Source organism: Chelonia mydas, chromosome 9 (genome assembly GCF_015237465.2).
Source record: "Chelonia mydas isolate rCheMyd1 chromosome 9, rCheMyd1.pri.v2, whole genome shotgun sequence".
Taxonomy (NCBI): Eukaryota; Metazoa; Chordata; order Testudines; family Cheloniidae; genus Chelonia; species Chelonia mydas.
In genome coordinates this window covers 75,674,757-75,690,412 of record NC_057855.1, presented here as the reverse complement: position 1 = coordinate 75,690,412, position 15,656 = coordinate 75,674,757, and the positions used below count along the sequence as shown (strand labels likewise).

General features: G+C 47.5%; 1 protein-coding gene across 4 annotated transcripts in view; it reads left to right on the top strand.

Moving 5' to 3' along the window:
* KIF4A (kinesin family member 4A) overlaps positions 1–15,656 on the top strand; it is a 40,666-nt gene that overhangs the window by 22,346 nt on the left and 2,664 nt on the right. For all 4 annotated transcript variants that reach the window (XM_037909832.2, XM_037909833.2, XM_043521665.1 and 1 more), the window contains 15 exons: positions 128–205; positions 566–751; positions 1,447–1,550; positions 3,630–3,774; positions 4,237–4,347; positions 5,042–5,125; positions 6,207–6,320; positions 7,332–7,487; positions 8,690–8,784; positions 9,286–9,415; positions 11,432–11,602; positions 12,255–12,362; positions 13,296–13,373; positions 13,477–13,578; positions 14,270–14,431. In XM_037909832.2, coding sequence (XP_037765760.1) covers positions 128–205; positions 566–751; positions 1,447–1,550; positions 3,630–3,774; positions 4,237–4,347; positions 5,042–5,125; positions 6,207–6,320; positions 7,332–7,487; positions 8,690–8,784; positions 9,286–9,415; positions 11,432–11,602; positions 12,255–12,362; positions 13,296–13,373; positions 13,477–13,578; positions 14,270–14,431 — 1,824 coding nt within the window. The remainder of the gene's footprint in view (positions 1–127; positions 206–565; positions 752–1,446; positions 1,551–3,629; positions 3,775–4,236; positions 4,348–5,041; positions 5,126–6,206; positions 6,321–7,331; positions 7,488–8,689; positions 8,785–9,285; positions 9,416–11,431; positions 11,603–12,254; positions 12,363–13,295; positions 13,374–13,476; positions 13,579–14,269; positions 14,432–15,656) is intronic.

Sequence of the window (15,656 nt, the reverse complement as noted above, 5' to 3'; positions counted from 1 at the left end):
AGTTTTTTCAGATCAGAGGAGAGTCTAGAGAAGCCTTTGCTGTTCTAAATGGACAGCAAGGAGCCCTTGTTAACTGCACATCACTTCTCACTGCTCTACATTAAAGTGCTCTGTTTGTGCTACACAGGATGAAAGTGCTGCCTATGTGGCAGTATCTGTGGAAGCTGTTGCTGAGATGGCAAACTCTGAGCAAGAATCTGACGCTGTAAGTGGGGGTGGGGGGGTGTCTGATATACTGCAGATTTTGACTATGTAAATATTCTCATTCACTCAGTAACTGCATCTTTCCTGTTCCCTAATCCCATGTGTTTGTCACTTTATAGTTACTTCCTACCATCCATCCTTCCTCCTTTACTGTACCCTTTCCTGTTTTTTTATTTTGTCCTTCTTAAAATTATAAAGTTATGTTTTAAAAAAAAAAAAAAAAGTCCAAGCATTTTATATAAATACTGCTGCTTACTTCAGTAGTATTCAGCTGTTCTGCTATGTTCAAACTGCCAATGCAAGCACTGAGGAGCTCCTTGGAATTCGTTTCTTCTGGCTAATAATTGTGTCTATATTCCAGCAAGCAGAAACCAGCCAGGACAGCAAGAGATCCCCAGATGCTTTCACCACCCAGCATGCCCTCCGCCAGGCAGAGATGTCCAAAGCATTGATAGAATTAAATAAAGCCCTGGCTCTGAAAGAGGCCTTGGCCAAGAAAATGACCCAGAATGACAGCCAGCTGGAGCCAATACAGTCCCAATACCAGGTAAATGCTCCTTTCCAGGAAGACTCATGGAAATATCTGTCCAGTGTTGTCCTCTTCTTCATCCTATATGTGCATGTTTTGTAATGCTAGTGGGGGAAGGGATTAATCAGAACATGAGCATTCCCTTGGTGGTTCTCATAGTAAGAACTCCGTATGTCTTGAGGTGTGGTATCAGAGAGCCTCCGTCACAGGACTCGGCCATCTCTGGAATGGTAATCATCTAGCTGTAGGTGCCCACAGGTGGCAGAACTACGGTGCCTAAATGTCGTTCTAAGCAGCCAGTCCTTGCTGCTTCTGATCAGGACACTGGCTACTGACTGTTCCATGTAGTCCCAGTCTTCCAGCTCACCCCTCAGAATTGCACTTCTGCTGTGGCACTGCTTAGCCTCCATGGAACTCAGCCACTGCTGCCATTGAACTGGCTTCCTCTTTCCTATAAGTGCTGGAATCCGTCATTTTTGAACCCACCTGACTTATTGATCAAAACATGACGGCCAGACTAAAGGCTAACTGCAGGTGTATATTGATCTGGCTCCTACAGTTGCTGCATGGAGAAGTCTTCTGATTCCTCTGACAATAGTGCAGTTGTCCAACCTATTGAAGAGAAACATGGCTCCCCAAGACCTTATCTAGCCTTGTCCCTAGCCATTGGGATTTCAAGACGTGAAATCTCTCTGCTCCTGTCTCCTTTCTAGACTAATATCAAGGGCCTGGAGTTGGAGGTCAGCAGCCTGCAAAAAGAGAAGGAAGAACTGATCCTTGCACTTCACACTGCAAAGAAGGATGTTAACCAAGCAAAGTAAGGCTGGCTAGAAAGGCCAAGTAGATTAGAGAAATGAGCATCTACTGGAACCAATCAGTGGCACTTGGCTTGGCAAGTAAATTGGCCTGGCCATTGCAGCACATACTGACTACTGGAATAAAACATAAAATCCTAAATTCCAAACTGTGTTGCAATGAATGGGCTTGTCTCCTCCATGACTATGTCCCATTTGATAAATCTGCACACTTCAGGTGCTGGGTGTAGTTTTTATCACCACACTACACAATGAACCAAGCTAAGGAATTGAATTCACACCCCTGTCAGGTCATGAGGGCTCTGGGGAATCACTTCACAAACCTTAACTACTTCATTGAGACAATGAGTATATTTTTAGGCTGTGGAAGCGTTCATGTTTGGCACTAGGAAGGTGCCTACTGTATCATGTTTTTACCCTACAGACTGGCATAACGTGTGAGGTGGGGGGAATACCCTCAACTCTGAATGAGTAAATTTTCAATTTCTCTTGTAGAGAATCTATTCTGACCTAGTGCATCCTGCTAGGAGTTGAGATGAGGAAGGGGAGGCTCTTGAGACTTAACGCCCAGAACAGGGAGCCAAAGCATTATTCTTAGCCCTGCTACAGACTCTGATGTTGTGTAGTTTTCTCCCTTCTCAGTGCCTCAGTTTCCCATCAATAAAACAAGAATAATGCATACCTGATTTGATTTGTTGGGAAGGACTTGTCAGACTTACTTATCTTTAAAGCGCTTTGCCGTCTGCTGATTAAATCTATTCTTATCGCTAGTCTCTTTAGAGTATACTCCTGTTTTCCAAATGGCTTGGGGAACAGCTGAAACTTTTGGATAACCAGGCATTCAGTTAAACAGAAGTACTATTTTTGATCTTGGTTCTAGCTTCGGGCTGGGAGGCAAAGGTCTGGATACAGTGGGAGTTGCAGGCTGAAGACACTCTGGGGAGCTGCTTTGCTCAATTGGCCACTGTTGTCTTTCCGCGCTATGAGCCAATGAGCTCTGTGTGTCAGCCCCTCTCCTGCACATGTTGCCTGCCCTGGGCTATGCCGGACACAGCCCCTCAGTGATGATTCCAATGTCCGTGAAATTCCTGCATTGATGGTCACTGGCAGGGGTTGTGTCCTGGGCTGCAGGGCTTCATGATGGGAGAGGAGGGCTGACTAGAGAGGCTGCTATGGATACAACTAGTTACAGGCTGCACTTTTGAACTGGGCACAATGCTGCAGCCATGGAACCAGATTGTGAGTGGATATGTTGTTGCACTGGTATAGCATGAATTATACTCCTTGCTGAATATTAGCTTAGCACGAAGAGGTTAATTGAGAAGTTATTAGTGGGCTACTTGGGGAGTGCACTGTGGATTCAGATAACTAGAATTTTCAGATAAAGGAAATTCTAGTTAAGTGGGAGTGTACCGTATTACAGTTCCAGACTCTATTGGTATGTCTATCTACACTGCAAAAAACAAACAAACAAAAAAACCCAAACCCTGCAGCAGCAAGATTCGGAGCCTGGATCCAATGAATCAGGCTTGTACTATGGAGCTAAAAATAGCAGTGAAGACATTTGGGCTTGGACTGGAGTCCAGGCTCTGAAAACGGGTGAAGAAGGAGGGTCTCAGAGCCTGGGCTTCAGTCCTAGCCCGAATGTCTTCATTATTGTTGTTTTTAGCTCCATTGTGTGAACCCTACAAGCTTGAGTCATTTAACCTGGGCTCTGGGATTAGCGGCTGTCCGTCTCTTTGGGAGTTTTAAGGTATGTTTGCAATGCAGTCGGCTCTCGTTCACCTGAAGGGAACTGATCTCATAGCAGAGATGTTCTTGGCTTGCCCAGGATCAGCTATTCTACTTGCACCCTGGGAAATAGATTTCTAGTGTGCATCTCCCTTCCAACCTTCCCTTTGGATTGAATGAGTTGCTGAGAAGCACAGCCAGAGTTTCTAAACTCTGCTTTATACAATGGTCAGGTCCTGGGGTGAGTGAGGGACAGCAATTCTGGGTCTGTTTTCACAGTAAGGAGAAGGGGAGTCTATTTCTGGAGAATAGCTCTACTAGGCATATATTTATAGGGTGATTCTTTGCAGGCTGAGTGAACGCCGCAGGAAAAGACTCCAGGAGTTGGAAGGGCAAATGAATGAGCTAAAGAAGAAATTGAATGAACAGTCAAAACTCTTGAAGCTGAAAGAATCTACAGAGCGCACAGTCTCCAAACTGAACCAGGAGATTCGGGTAACTAACACTGCCATATGCAGCCTCTGAGCTCATCTAATGGAGTAACTTCAGCCAGAAGATAGTGAAAACTTCCATTTTATTGGGTTGGCATCACCCTGTGTATTACAAGACTCCTGTAATTGTAGTTATGTGACTATCGCTGCTAATGAGGGAGTGGATAGGAGGCTCTTGTAGTATAAGTATAGGCATGGGAGTCAAATCTGGCTATACTACTTGTTCAGTCCAAGCCTTGGGCAAGTCACTTGACTTTGTTGTAACTTGGTTTCCATGTCTGTAAAATCAAGATGATTCCCTACCCCTTTAAGTGGGGGTTAAGAGGATGAAATAATTAGTCTCAAGCACTGACATCCTCAAAAGGCAGGTGTTGCGGGTGGGCAAAGTTTTGTAATATGTCCTCTTGTCAAGAGTACTTGGAAAAACTATCCAAAGTGTAAGTACTGGAATAACTTCCTGCTGCAGGAAATGAAAAATCAGCGGGTACAGCTGATGCGCCAAATGAAAGAGGATGCTGAGAAATTTAGACAGTGGAAGCAGCAGAAGGACAAGGAAGTGATCCAGCTGAAAGAACGGGTAAGTGAGCCATTAATCGCTTGGACAGTCACTGCTGGCCATGAGTTAACATCTGAAAACATAACATCTCTACAGTGCCTTGAGAATAACAAACCAATAGGTCAAAAAGCCTCTTGTTCCATATATGCCTGAGTGGCAGGCTGCCACCTTTCACCAGTTATGTGTGTCATGGGCAGATAGACAATTGGTTTATGTCTGAGGTTCTTTGATCTGCCAGTAGAGCGATCACAACTCCGATCTAAATCAGAAGGAAAAAATACCACGGCGTTAGTACCTAGGGGTAGCTTTACCACAAAATAGAAGTAGTGTATTCTCAATATACCCTTGAAAGGCAGATGCCTCCTACATGAGCATATAGTTAAAGCTGTTACTATTACAGTAGTTAACTTAATCAAATCAGGTTGTGGCATTCAGGCCTAATAGGGCTTCTGTGCCTCTTTAGTTTTCAAGTTTCCTTGTCTCAAGGTGTTGTGAGCAGAACAGTCCTAGCCCCAGAGGATGTAGGAGACCATATTCTAGAGCAACAAGGGCCACCTGAATTTTAAGTCAGCTCAAGCTTACAGTGATCAGTGTTTCTGTCATAGAGCACACAGGATGTCTGTGTCATGCTCCCCCTGGACTAAACAAGTGCACTGTAAAACATGTCTTTATATGACCTGCAACTTTTTGACTTGCCTAGTTTGTTTCTCTTCAGGATCGCAAGAGGCAGTATGAGCTGCTTAAGCTAGAACGAGACTTCCAGAATCAAGCCAATATCCTCAGGCGCAAAACAGAAGAGGTAAGGAGCCAGCATCTGCTAGGGACTCCTGATCAGTCCCCCAAGGTCTGGAAGACGTGACTGGAGTTTTGGCAGGGGACAGATGGAACTCTTGATATTCTGGGGAACAGTTTTGGGGTTTGGAGATGAATTGAAGATGTCAGTTCAGAGGGGATGCATTGTGACTTTTCTCTCCCCCTTGAAAAATTTGGGACTCTTCCTCTTAATTCTCACTGTTTCCTTCCCAAACCCAGTACCTCTTGATTGCACTGCCTGCCCTAGATTTTACCACCTGTTCCAACAATGATGGATAAGCACACTAGCTGGATCTGCTAAAATGATCACCAATGAGATCGCTGATGTTTAAAGTGTTGACATTAGGCTTCAGACTTCTCATTGATGTGTGTGGGTGCAGTTAACACTGTGCAGAGCTTGTCTCAGGCTGTTTGCAGATGTGAGAAGACAGCACTGCATCAGTTTTCTCTGGGTCCAACTCTTGAAGGCTTTCTTCAACTATAAGGCCTAGAAGCAGAAATGTTTTGACACAAAAATGCTTTTAAAATGAGAGCTTCGGTTCTGGTACACAACTGCATTGGGTGTATTCTGGAGACAACTTGGCTGCAGAATCACAGGAAATTAGGTACCCAGCATATAGACTTAATAATAAAAATGCATTCTAAAGGTGAACCAAGAGGCTTGTAATATGTCTAAGACCCTAGTTAAGGGGTATTCTCCTCCAAAGGCTATTGACATTCAATAATTCCAAAAGCAGATCAGGCATCTGTTTCCTTCAGGCTTAATACTGCCCTGCGCTCTGTGACCTCCCATCTGTATTAGCTTTTATAAGGGCTCAGTGAAGGAAGAACGGATTCTTATAAATGTAGATCTACTATTCCACAGCTAAAGCTAAAAGCAGCAGTGTTTTTGTGCAGATGTCATCGTGCAGATGTTTCCTGACTGACTTTCAGCAGCATGGAGTCCTGCACCCAGAACTGTGAATCAAATTAAGCTAAGCAGCCCAACAGTTTCAACTGTGCTAGGGGTGCAGGGAGGGGAAATGCTTGTATGTGTGGTGGAATTTTATTTATTTATTTATTTTCAGGCAGCAGCTGCTAACAAGCGCCTGAAAGATGCTCTACAGAAACAGCGTGAAGTAGTGGATAAACGGAAAGAAAGCCAAAACCGAGGAATGGAAGGAGCTGCTGCTCGAGTAAAAGTGGGTATCAGCATGGTGGTGCACTGCCAGATGCATCCCTTTGAATAATGAGCTCACACAAAGGTTGCCTGACTAGCTCACTGATGGAGGCTGGGTTTGATGGGTGGAGAACAGGGAGGGCCATGGAATTTCCTGTCCTGTATAGGAGTAAATAGAGGCAACATAGTTTATTTGTCCCTAGATATGGAAGAGTTCAGAGGAGGAAGTGGGTGACCAAAGTCCCACTGTTGAAATGTTCAGTAGAGTTGATTACAGGGGTGGGCAAACTTTTTGGCCCAAGGGCCAAATCTGGGTATAAAAATTATATGGTGGGCCTTGAATGCTCACGAAATTGGGATTGGAGTGCAGATGGGGGTGAGGGATCTGGCTGGGGGGGTGGGCTCCAGGGTGGGGCCAGAAATGAGGAGATGAGTGTGTGGGAGGGGGCTCTGGGCTGGGGCAGAGTGGGTGCTGGGGGGCTGAGGGGAGTGAGGGCTCCAGCTGTGGGTGCAGGCTCTTGGGTGGGGCTAGCTATGAGGGTTTTGGGGTGTAGGAGGGTGCTCTGGTCTGGGACCGAGGGATTCAGAGGGAGGGAAGGGGATCAGGGCAGGGGTTTGGGGCCTGTGGGGGTGACTCAGGGATGCAGGCTCTGCGTGGCACTTACCTCAAGCAGCTCCCAGAAGCAGTAGCATGTCCCCCCTCCAGCTCCTAAGGGGAGGTGCGGCCAGGCAGCTCTACTGCACGCTGCCCTGTTCGCAGGTGCTGCCCCTGCTGCTCCCAGTGACCATGGTTCCCTGCCAATGGGAGCTGCGGTGGCAGCTCTTGGGGCGGGGACAGTGTGTGGAGCTGCCCTTATGCGTAGGAACCAGAGGGGGCACATGCCACTGCTTCTGGGAGCTGCACAGAGTGGCACCTGACCCCGCTCCCCAGTGGGAGCTCAAGGGCTGGATTGAAACGTCTGGCAGGCCGTATGCAGCCTGTGGGCTGTAGTTTGCCCACCCGTGGTTTATTCTCTGTCCTGTCTTTCTGCAGAGTTGGCTTGCAAATGAAGTGGAGGTTCTGGTTAGTACTGAAGAGGCCCGGCGCCACCTCTCTGACCTTCTGGAGGATAGAAAAATCTTGGCCCAGGAACTCCTGCAGCTTAGAGAAAAGAGGGAAGCTGGGGAGACTCCACCTCCAAAACTCAGGGTGAGTGACACACAGGGAAACAATAGCTGAGAGCTACACTCACTCTCTGTCCTCTTACTGCTATGCTTGTTTTCTCCATTCTGGGCCTGTGAAGAGTAGATGAATGTTTCCACAGCCCCCCTGGCTGATGAAAGGAATAGCAATGAAGAGGTGGTTGTAGCACAAGAGGTAGCGGGGATCTGGTTCTTCGTGGTTCTATTCCCTAAAGCAATTAGTCTGGCATCAGTGTCATGACAGTGGGTCCCTGCCCCATCAAAGGTTTTGTATACAACCCCTTCTTCAATTGAGAAGGAGGGTCGGGTTTCAGCTGAGAGGAACTATTTATAAACATCTTTCCTGGTAATACAACCCCTATCTTAAGTGTTTAGAGTGTCTAAACTAAAACTCAGACTCAAGCTCTGGGTGGGGAAATTTTTTGGCCTGCGGGCCACATCTGGGTATAGAAATTGTATGGCAGACCATGAATGCTCACGAAATTGGGGGTTGGGGTGCAGGAGGGGGTGAGGGCTCCTGCTGGGGTGGGGGCAGAAATGAGGAGTTCAGCGTGTGGGAAGGGGCTCCAGGCTGGCCAGGAGGTGGGGGAGCTTTCCAGCTGGGAGTGCAGTCTCTTGGGTGGGACTGGGAAGAGACGCTTGGGATGCAGGAGGATGCTCTGTGCAGCGACGGGGGGGGGGGGGTTCAGAGGGTGGGAGGGGGATCAGGGCTGGGGTTGGGGCAGGAGGAAGAAGCTCAGGGTGCAGGCTCCGGGCGGCGCTTACCTCTAGCAGCTACTGGAAGCAGCGGCATGTCCCCCTTCCGGCTCCTACCCAGAGCCGTGGCCAGGCTGCTCTGTGCGCTGCCCTATCCGCAGGTGCTGCCCCCGCAGCTTCTGGAAGCAGCAGCATGTCCCCCTGTGACACTTGGGGCAGGAGCAGTGTGTGGTGCCCCCTTGCTGCCCCTGTGCGTCGGAGCCGGAGTTGGGGCATGCCGCTACTTCCGGGAGCGGTGCAGAAAGCCCCAAACCCCACTCCCTGGCTGGAGCATGGAGCAGGGCAAGCCCCTGCTCCCTGGCGGGAGCTCTAGGACCAGATTAACAGGTCCAACGGTCCGAACGTGACTCGTGGTTTACCCACCGCTGCTCAAGCACTAGGTTGTTCTCACTCTCCTCCTGCCTCCCCAACCTCAAATTATTTCCTATTGTGTCTTGCTGCAATTCTCTTCAGAGACGTACATACTCGATCGCAGATGTGCAGGCTTCAGAAATAGACCATTCCATCACAAAGCAGATAGAAAGCCTGGAAACAGAGATGGCGCTCAGGTAAGGGAGTGTCATGAAGCTTCTAGCGGGCAGAACTAGCTCTCATTTCTATAGCACCATCATCTCAAGGTACCTTACACGTTCACCGTTGCAGCTGTTCTGTGAGACCTGGGAGAAGTAAAGAATAGGAAATACAACTGACCTGTTCTATGTAGTTTCAGGCAGAATATAGCTATCCAGTGAGAATTTCCAAGATACTGCGGCTATGAACACTATTTATGCAAAAGAAATGTATGTCTGTTTTGCTTATCTGAAAGATGGTAGCACAGCCCTACTTGCATGATGCTGAAGCAGTGGCTTGGTACAGATTCAGGAGAACGAATTTCCAGCTGACCCACCAATGCAGCTTTGCAGCAGACCCCACCACTGTGCAAACAATCAAGTTTTAACTAACTGAAGTTGCTTTCCATAATGTAATGTTTTGGGAATATGACATTAGTGTTATGCAAGAGCTACTCCAAATTCTTTTCCTTGAGCTCAAATGCGTGTTTGTTTCCAAAGGAGTGCCCAGATAGCAGATCTGCAGCAGAAGCTATTGGATGCCGACAATGGAGACCGGGTGAAGCAACGCTGGGAAACTATTGCAACTATTCTAGAGGCAAAATGTGCCCTGAAATACCTGATTGGAGAGGTAAATTTTTTCTGCATTGTGGCACATCCATCTGTTTGGGATTGCTACACTGTATTTATTAGCTTTCACCATAGAGATGTCTGCCTCAAAGAGCTCATAATCTCGGGTTGGACAAGAATAGAAGGAAGTGACAAATGTGGTGATACATGACAGGAAGGGGTTGTGACAAGGGCAGAGGTGAAAGTAAGCCGGTATGCCCCAGTACGGCATACTGGCAAGAGCCGGTGCGCTGTACTGGGGTGGATCAGCTTCCCCGGCGCAATTTAAAGGGCCTGCGGCTCCCGGGAGCAGCTAGAGCCCCCAGCCCTTTAAATTGCTGCCAGAGCCCTGCTGCCAGAGCCCTGGGGTAGTGGCGGCAGGGCTGGGGCAGCAATTTAAAGGGCCCGGGGCAGTAGCGGTGGCCGAAGCCCAGGGCCCTTTAAATCGTCCCCCGCCGCCGCTTCCCCAGGGCTCCAGCAGGCTCTGGGGACAATTTAAAGGGCCTGGGGCGGTAGTGGTGGCCGGAGCCCTGCTGCCGCTGTTATCCCGGGGAGGGGGAAGGAGGCACTTGCTGGTACAGGATGGGCCAGGGCTGGCTCTGACCTCCCGCAGCCTCGCCCCTTCCACCCAAGGCCCCACCCCTTCCAGGGGCCAGAGCTGGCCCCAGCCCAGCCCCGTACTGGTAAGTTTCTAGACTGACTTTCACCCCTGGACAAGGGTCATAAAAAGATCATGACGACGATTGGGTGAATAGTGCATTCATTTTGAAGGTTACATAGATGGTTGTTTTAACATTTTAAAACAACCATTGGTCTCCTTGAAGTGGGTTATATGGGCAGCCTAAAGAGAGGGAAGAGGCATGCTGGATGGGGTCAGAATGCGATTCCTGACCTGGGGTGTAGCATGGAGGAAGTGTGGGGAAAAGACACACAGGATGCATCCATGACAAATGGGTTGGGAGGGGAGACACCATCCTTGAAAAGGAAGAACTTGAATTTGACACAGGAGGTATGGGGGAGCCTATGATGGTGTTCAGGGAAGAGCTGAACATGGTTATAGCTACGAGTGAGGCATGTGACTTTCTGCTGTGGAGTTTTGGAAGGTTAAGAGTGAGTGTGTGTAAAGAAAGCCAGAAAGGAGCAAGTTGCATTAGTAAAGGTATGATACAATCAAAGGCTGATTGGGACTTCCAGAAACTGGAAGCATGGGTTGTGGAGAAACAGGAATTTACTAGCAATGTCTACAGTTGGGAGATGGGGAAGATGGCTTTGAGTTGGCATTGAGACTCCCAGGAGGAAAGGTTTAAAATTAAAAAAAAAAAAAAAAATCCACAAAAAAATTAGAAGGAAATGTGGAGGCACTGGCCTGGAGACACTAATCAGAACTTTGTGAGCAGATGAGTTTGCCCAGGGGCAGTGAGGGCAGAGGACAAATCTCTGGGGGTACTCTGAGTGCAAGGGAGGAGGGGAAAACAGCATAAAAAGCGTCCCTGAAGGAGTAGTCAGCAATGAAAAACACAGTCTATAAATGTCAGGATAGGGAGTAATTGTCTTTCTGTGTGGTGGGTAACTTTGAAGGATAACAGAGACCTAGAGATTTGGCCAAGGAAAGACCACTCATAACGGAAGCATAGATGAAATGGAGGGAGGGGGAGGAAACCAGACTTGTAGAGGATCAAGGAGAGAGTTAGAAACTCAAGGCAGGAGAAGTAGATGTCAAGTCCAAGAAGACTGGAGACAAATGAGGTAGGTGGGATCAAGAGATATCTGAGGAGTGGGGGAGACAATGGCATGCTGAAATGCAGCAACAAAGATAATAGACAATGGTGGAGTCATTCTAGTAACTGTTGTCACTGCTGCCGATTCTATCTGCTTCCATAGTGAAGTGTGTGCGCGGGGGGTACCTGATGATGGTTTTCAGGTGTGTCTAGCTCTAAATTTGACTCCAGCACCCTTGTTGCTGATGTCCAGTCCCACTCATAGGCTGTGGAGAGTGGCACCCATTTTCTCCAGTAGTCTCCTTACTGATGTCTTTCAGCTGGTTTCCTCCAAAGTGGAGGAAAGCAAACTTCACAGCAGCCTGGAACAGAGCAAAGCTAACTGTGCAGACATGCAGAAAATGTTGCTTGAAGAGCGAAACCAGGTGGCAGAGATAGAGGCTGAGCTCCAAAGTCAGTTGGTGACGCAGGAGCAGCAACATCAGGAAAAGGTAAAACCCAGAGGTGAAGGAGCACCATTATTACCACTGCTTGGCTTCTGTGGGGTTAAACAAATGTCTTGGAGCTTCTCTTCAAAAAGGTCCCTAAAGGTCTGCCCAGAAGAGTACCTAGATCCAAGTACCTCTTTCCTTAAGAGAAAAAGGGTTAAATTAAAATCAATTTGCAACCTTTTATTTTAAAAAAACAAAAACAAACAAAAAAACCCTATTTTCATGAGGCTTTATTGGCCTCTGGCAGGAGACCTGATGTAATTATCCCTTAGGAAGTCTCCCTCATCTGTCTTCTGGCCTCCATTTCTAAAGTTTTAATGGTGCTAAATGGTCTTGCTGAAGTAAAAACAGAACCATTTTATTCAGCTCCATTCAAAGGCACAAACTTGCTGCATCTGAACACAAGGTGGTGTTTTCAAGTGGACCCAGACTACTCTTATGCTGTGGATGGCAAAGAACTAGCTTGCTTGTCTCTACAACTTGTCTGCCTACTAGAGATTGCCCACCACACCATCTCTTCAGCTGCCCCCAAACCTCCAGGTCTACTGAGAATGTCAAGACTGCCAGGCATGCCTTAGGGGTTTATCCCTTGAAAGCATGTTTTGTCACTGTCTACATCCTCTTCATCTAAGCTGTGTTAATTTGCCTATAGGTTCTGTACCTGCTTAGCCAACTGCAGCAGAAAGAAGCAGCAGAGAAGAAGCTGGAGGACTCTCTAACGGAGCATGAGCAACAGCTACTTGAGCGACTCAAGTTCCAGGTAGATTAGATGGAGGTGGACTCAGCTGTGGTAGGTTCCCTCTTCATGGAGGGGTCCCCTGGTGCAGGATCTTTTTATATGTGGGTGTCCTCCCATTGCCCCTGCTGGCGCAATGCCAGCTCCTTGCCATTGGAAGCGGGGCTTCCAAGTGGCTGAGTAACAATGGAAATTATTCATGCTGCTCTCCATCTGTAGACTAGACTGCTTGGAGTAGTTGCTAGTAGATGGCTGGAATATTGGGCCTCTAGTCTGTGTTAGTTTGCTTCTTTCGAAGGAGCATTTACGAAGTGACAACAGCCTTGCCTCAAAGGCCAGTTCAGCTTCCACAAGCCCCACATCAGCTGCTTTTCTGCATGCTCAGGCCAACCAAAGGAATACTGTTAGCTCCATGCTGAGTGCAGCATCAGTCTGCCTTCAGTGATGAAGGGCCTTTGGGGGGGATCCAGCAGTGGAAATGTTAAAAGCACCAGCTCCAGGGTGGGCCCTACAGTAGCAAACAGTGGAATACACTATTCTCTCCCTCAAAGCTCCTAGAGTTTAGTATAGCAAATTGCTAGGGAAGGAGAGAGTTGGCCAAGCTACTGAAGCAGAGCTTTCCTAGCCTAACTCATAGATTGTCCCTGAAGGGTAAGGAATATGTTAAAAGTTTGGAGACTGTAACATGAGGAGAGGGAACTGTTGGCCTGTTTGGTAGGACAGAGGAAGTTATTGACAGTGAGGCTTGTATTCCTCCTGACCTCAAAACTAAAGGTCTAGTCTCATGTTGGAGATTGGTGGGGAGGCCACCTCTGCGGATGTGGAGGAACAGAGCACTCCTAGGCATTGAGCAAGACCTCCTCCTGACTTGAACAATCTGTTGCCAGCAGTTTGGAAGCAGTTTCTACCTCTCAGACCCTAAATAACCCTACAGATTTCATTCTTTCTTGAGAACAGGATGAAGAGCTTGAGAAGATGAGGGAACTTTGTGAGAAGAACCAAGAGCTTCTCCAGGAGAATGAGTCCCTCAAACAGGTAGGGAAGAGTGTGTGCACAGCCACCTGGCGGCTTATTGGTGGCAGGGTTTGTTAGGTTTGGCTACTTATGATGCAGTGAAATTCATCATCTTTTTTAACAGAAATTAATACTCCACCAAATTGCCAGTGGACAGAAGCTCCGACACATTCAGCAAATGCCGACTCAGTCCCCAGATTCTCCCTTTGATTATGTTCCACCCAAGGTAAACAACTGCCATGTGCTAATTGCCACACTTCTCTGTGACTGATCAGGCTCTGTATGGATAAAGATACTGGCTAACAAACCTTTCAAACTTCCCTCTTACACCCGAGTTGCTTTATTAAGCTTCTTTGTTCTGAAGACTGGGATAGATGCATCATCTGCCCTAGGCAGGCCCCAAGGATTTCCCCCACCCTCTTCTTTAGTAAAGAACTAGAATCCTTTTGGAACCAGTTGGCACTGCTGCTCCTTTTCTGTCTAAAGGAAGCTGTCACACCGCGTATGTTGATACAGTTTTTGCCTTGTCCCCACCCTCGCAAGCAGGCTGCTTCTTCTGCAGCACTGCCAGCGTTTGCTGAGACAGGGAGCAAGAAACTAGAAATCAAGTATAACGTATGGCCTGCAAATATGCTAACCACTAGGAATAATGTGGTGATTTAGGATCACTTGTCATAGCTGTGTAGCATGGGGCAGTGCACCAAAGTTCTGCAAACTTTAAAGATAACAGGCTAAACCAGCTGCTGCTTTGAACTGTTAAGAATCCCTGCCAACCTGATGACTTGGCACCTGCCTGGTCCTGCAGTTCTCTTGGCTGTTCAAGTAAGCTGGGTGTGATATGCTGCTGGGACTCTGGAGTAGTCCAAATTCTGACACATTCCTTAGGAGGTCTCAAACCATCTAATTTCCATCTGTAGCCAAAGACTCGCCGTCAGACAACTGCAAAACCCCGTGCACAGACACCAGAAATGGATGTGCAAGAGCTGTTCTCTGAATCTGGGGAGTCTGGAGGGGAGATGGAAGATGCAGAGTGGGTGCCAATAAAAGCAGCCAAAGGATCCAAGAAAAGCCTATCAGGGGTATGATCCAGTTACCTTTCTCTGCCTCCGGCTTGGGTTACTAGCTCTGACTGAGGGGGCCACTTATATATGTCATGATGCTGCCTAGCACATACAGAATGAAACACAGCTGAACTGTGGGGTTTGTGCTGGCATTCTGAAGCAAAAGCCACTTACTCCAGCAGCACCAGAGGGCATTTAGTTGTGGCCAGTAGTGCTTTGGATGGATTGTTGTCTGCCATCCACCTGAACACTTCAGATAGCAGCAAAAGTAGCAAGTACTCCAGGGCAGCTGTACTTCCTGCACATCAAAGGAATTTGTAACTCTCTGAACTGCTATGCTCATGCATGTGGCTGTTCCAGAGAGAAACTGGCTAGGATTGCAAAGTCCTCCTGCAGATGGTCCCAGCTATCGTGTGATGCAAAAGAAGCTGAGTAGTCAGCTTCTATGTGTACAGGGCTGCTGACCCCGTAGGGAGAAGATGGCTATGGAACACTAAGCACTACATGTAGGATGGGAAACGGGGACAGAATAGAAGATGAGTGAGAGAGAGTGGGAGATGATAAAGAGGCAAAAATATTGATGACACTGGTACCATGCAGCTTTCTCCACAAGCAGTGATGGGTACCAAATGAAGCACATGCATACAACTAAGGAATGGCATTTGGGAGGTAGAGAGAAGTGTTAAACTTTGTGGGAACTCTCCCTTCCTTCCTGGTTCCCGTAGTGATACCTTGTTCAGGCTCTTGCTCTCCACTAAGATTTTTGAGGGAGAGGCACTGTGGATGGAGCTTGCATGTGCTGAACGCTTAAATCAGTAAGAACCAATGGGTCATTCTAAACTTGAATTTCCCCAAAGCCAGCTCTCTGATCCCCTATGAAGGCTGACTGCCTTCTCCCTCAAATTTTTATTTTTTTTATTTCATTTTATTTACAGATACACTTGTGTATAATGTATACTCTGACACATCTGCAAGCTACATGCAGGCTCAACTGACCTGAAGGGTTGGGGGCCATCCGCATTGAAACTGCTGCTTGGCATCAAAGGGAGTTTGTAATTCTGAACTGCTGTGCTCAAACCTTATTTAAAAACTAGGCAGTTTCAGAACCTCCATTGCAGGGGTGAGAGTGGCTGATTGTACTTCACGCTTAGAATTTAAAACTGTGCCACAAAACCAATGTAACCTTTTTACTTCTGAACTGGGATGTGCATTAGCTTTATCTGAGAGAAACTCTAGTTTCATG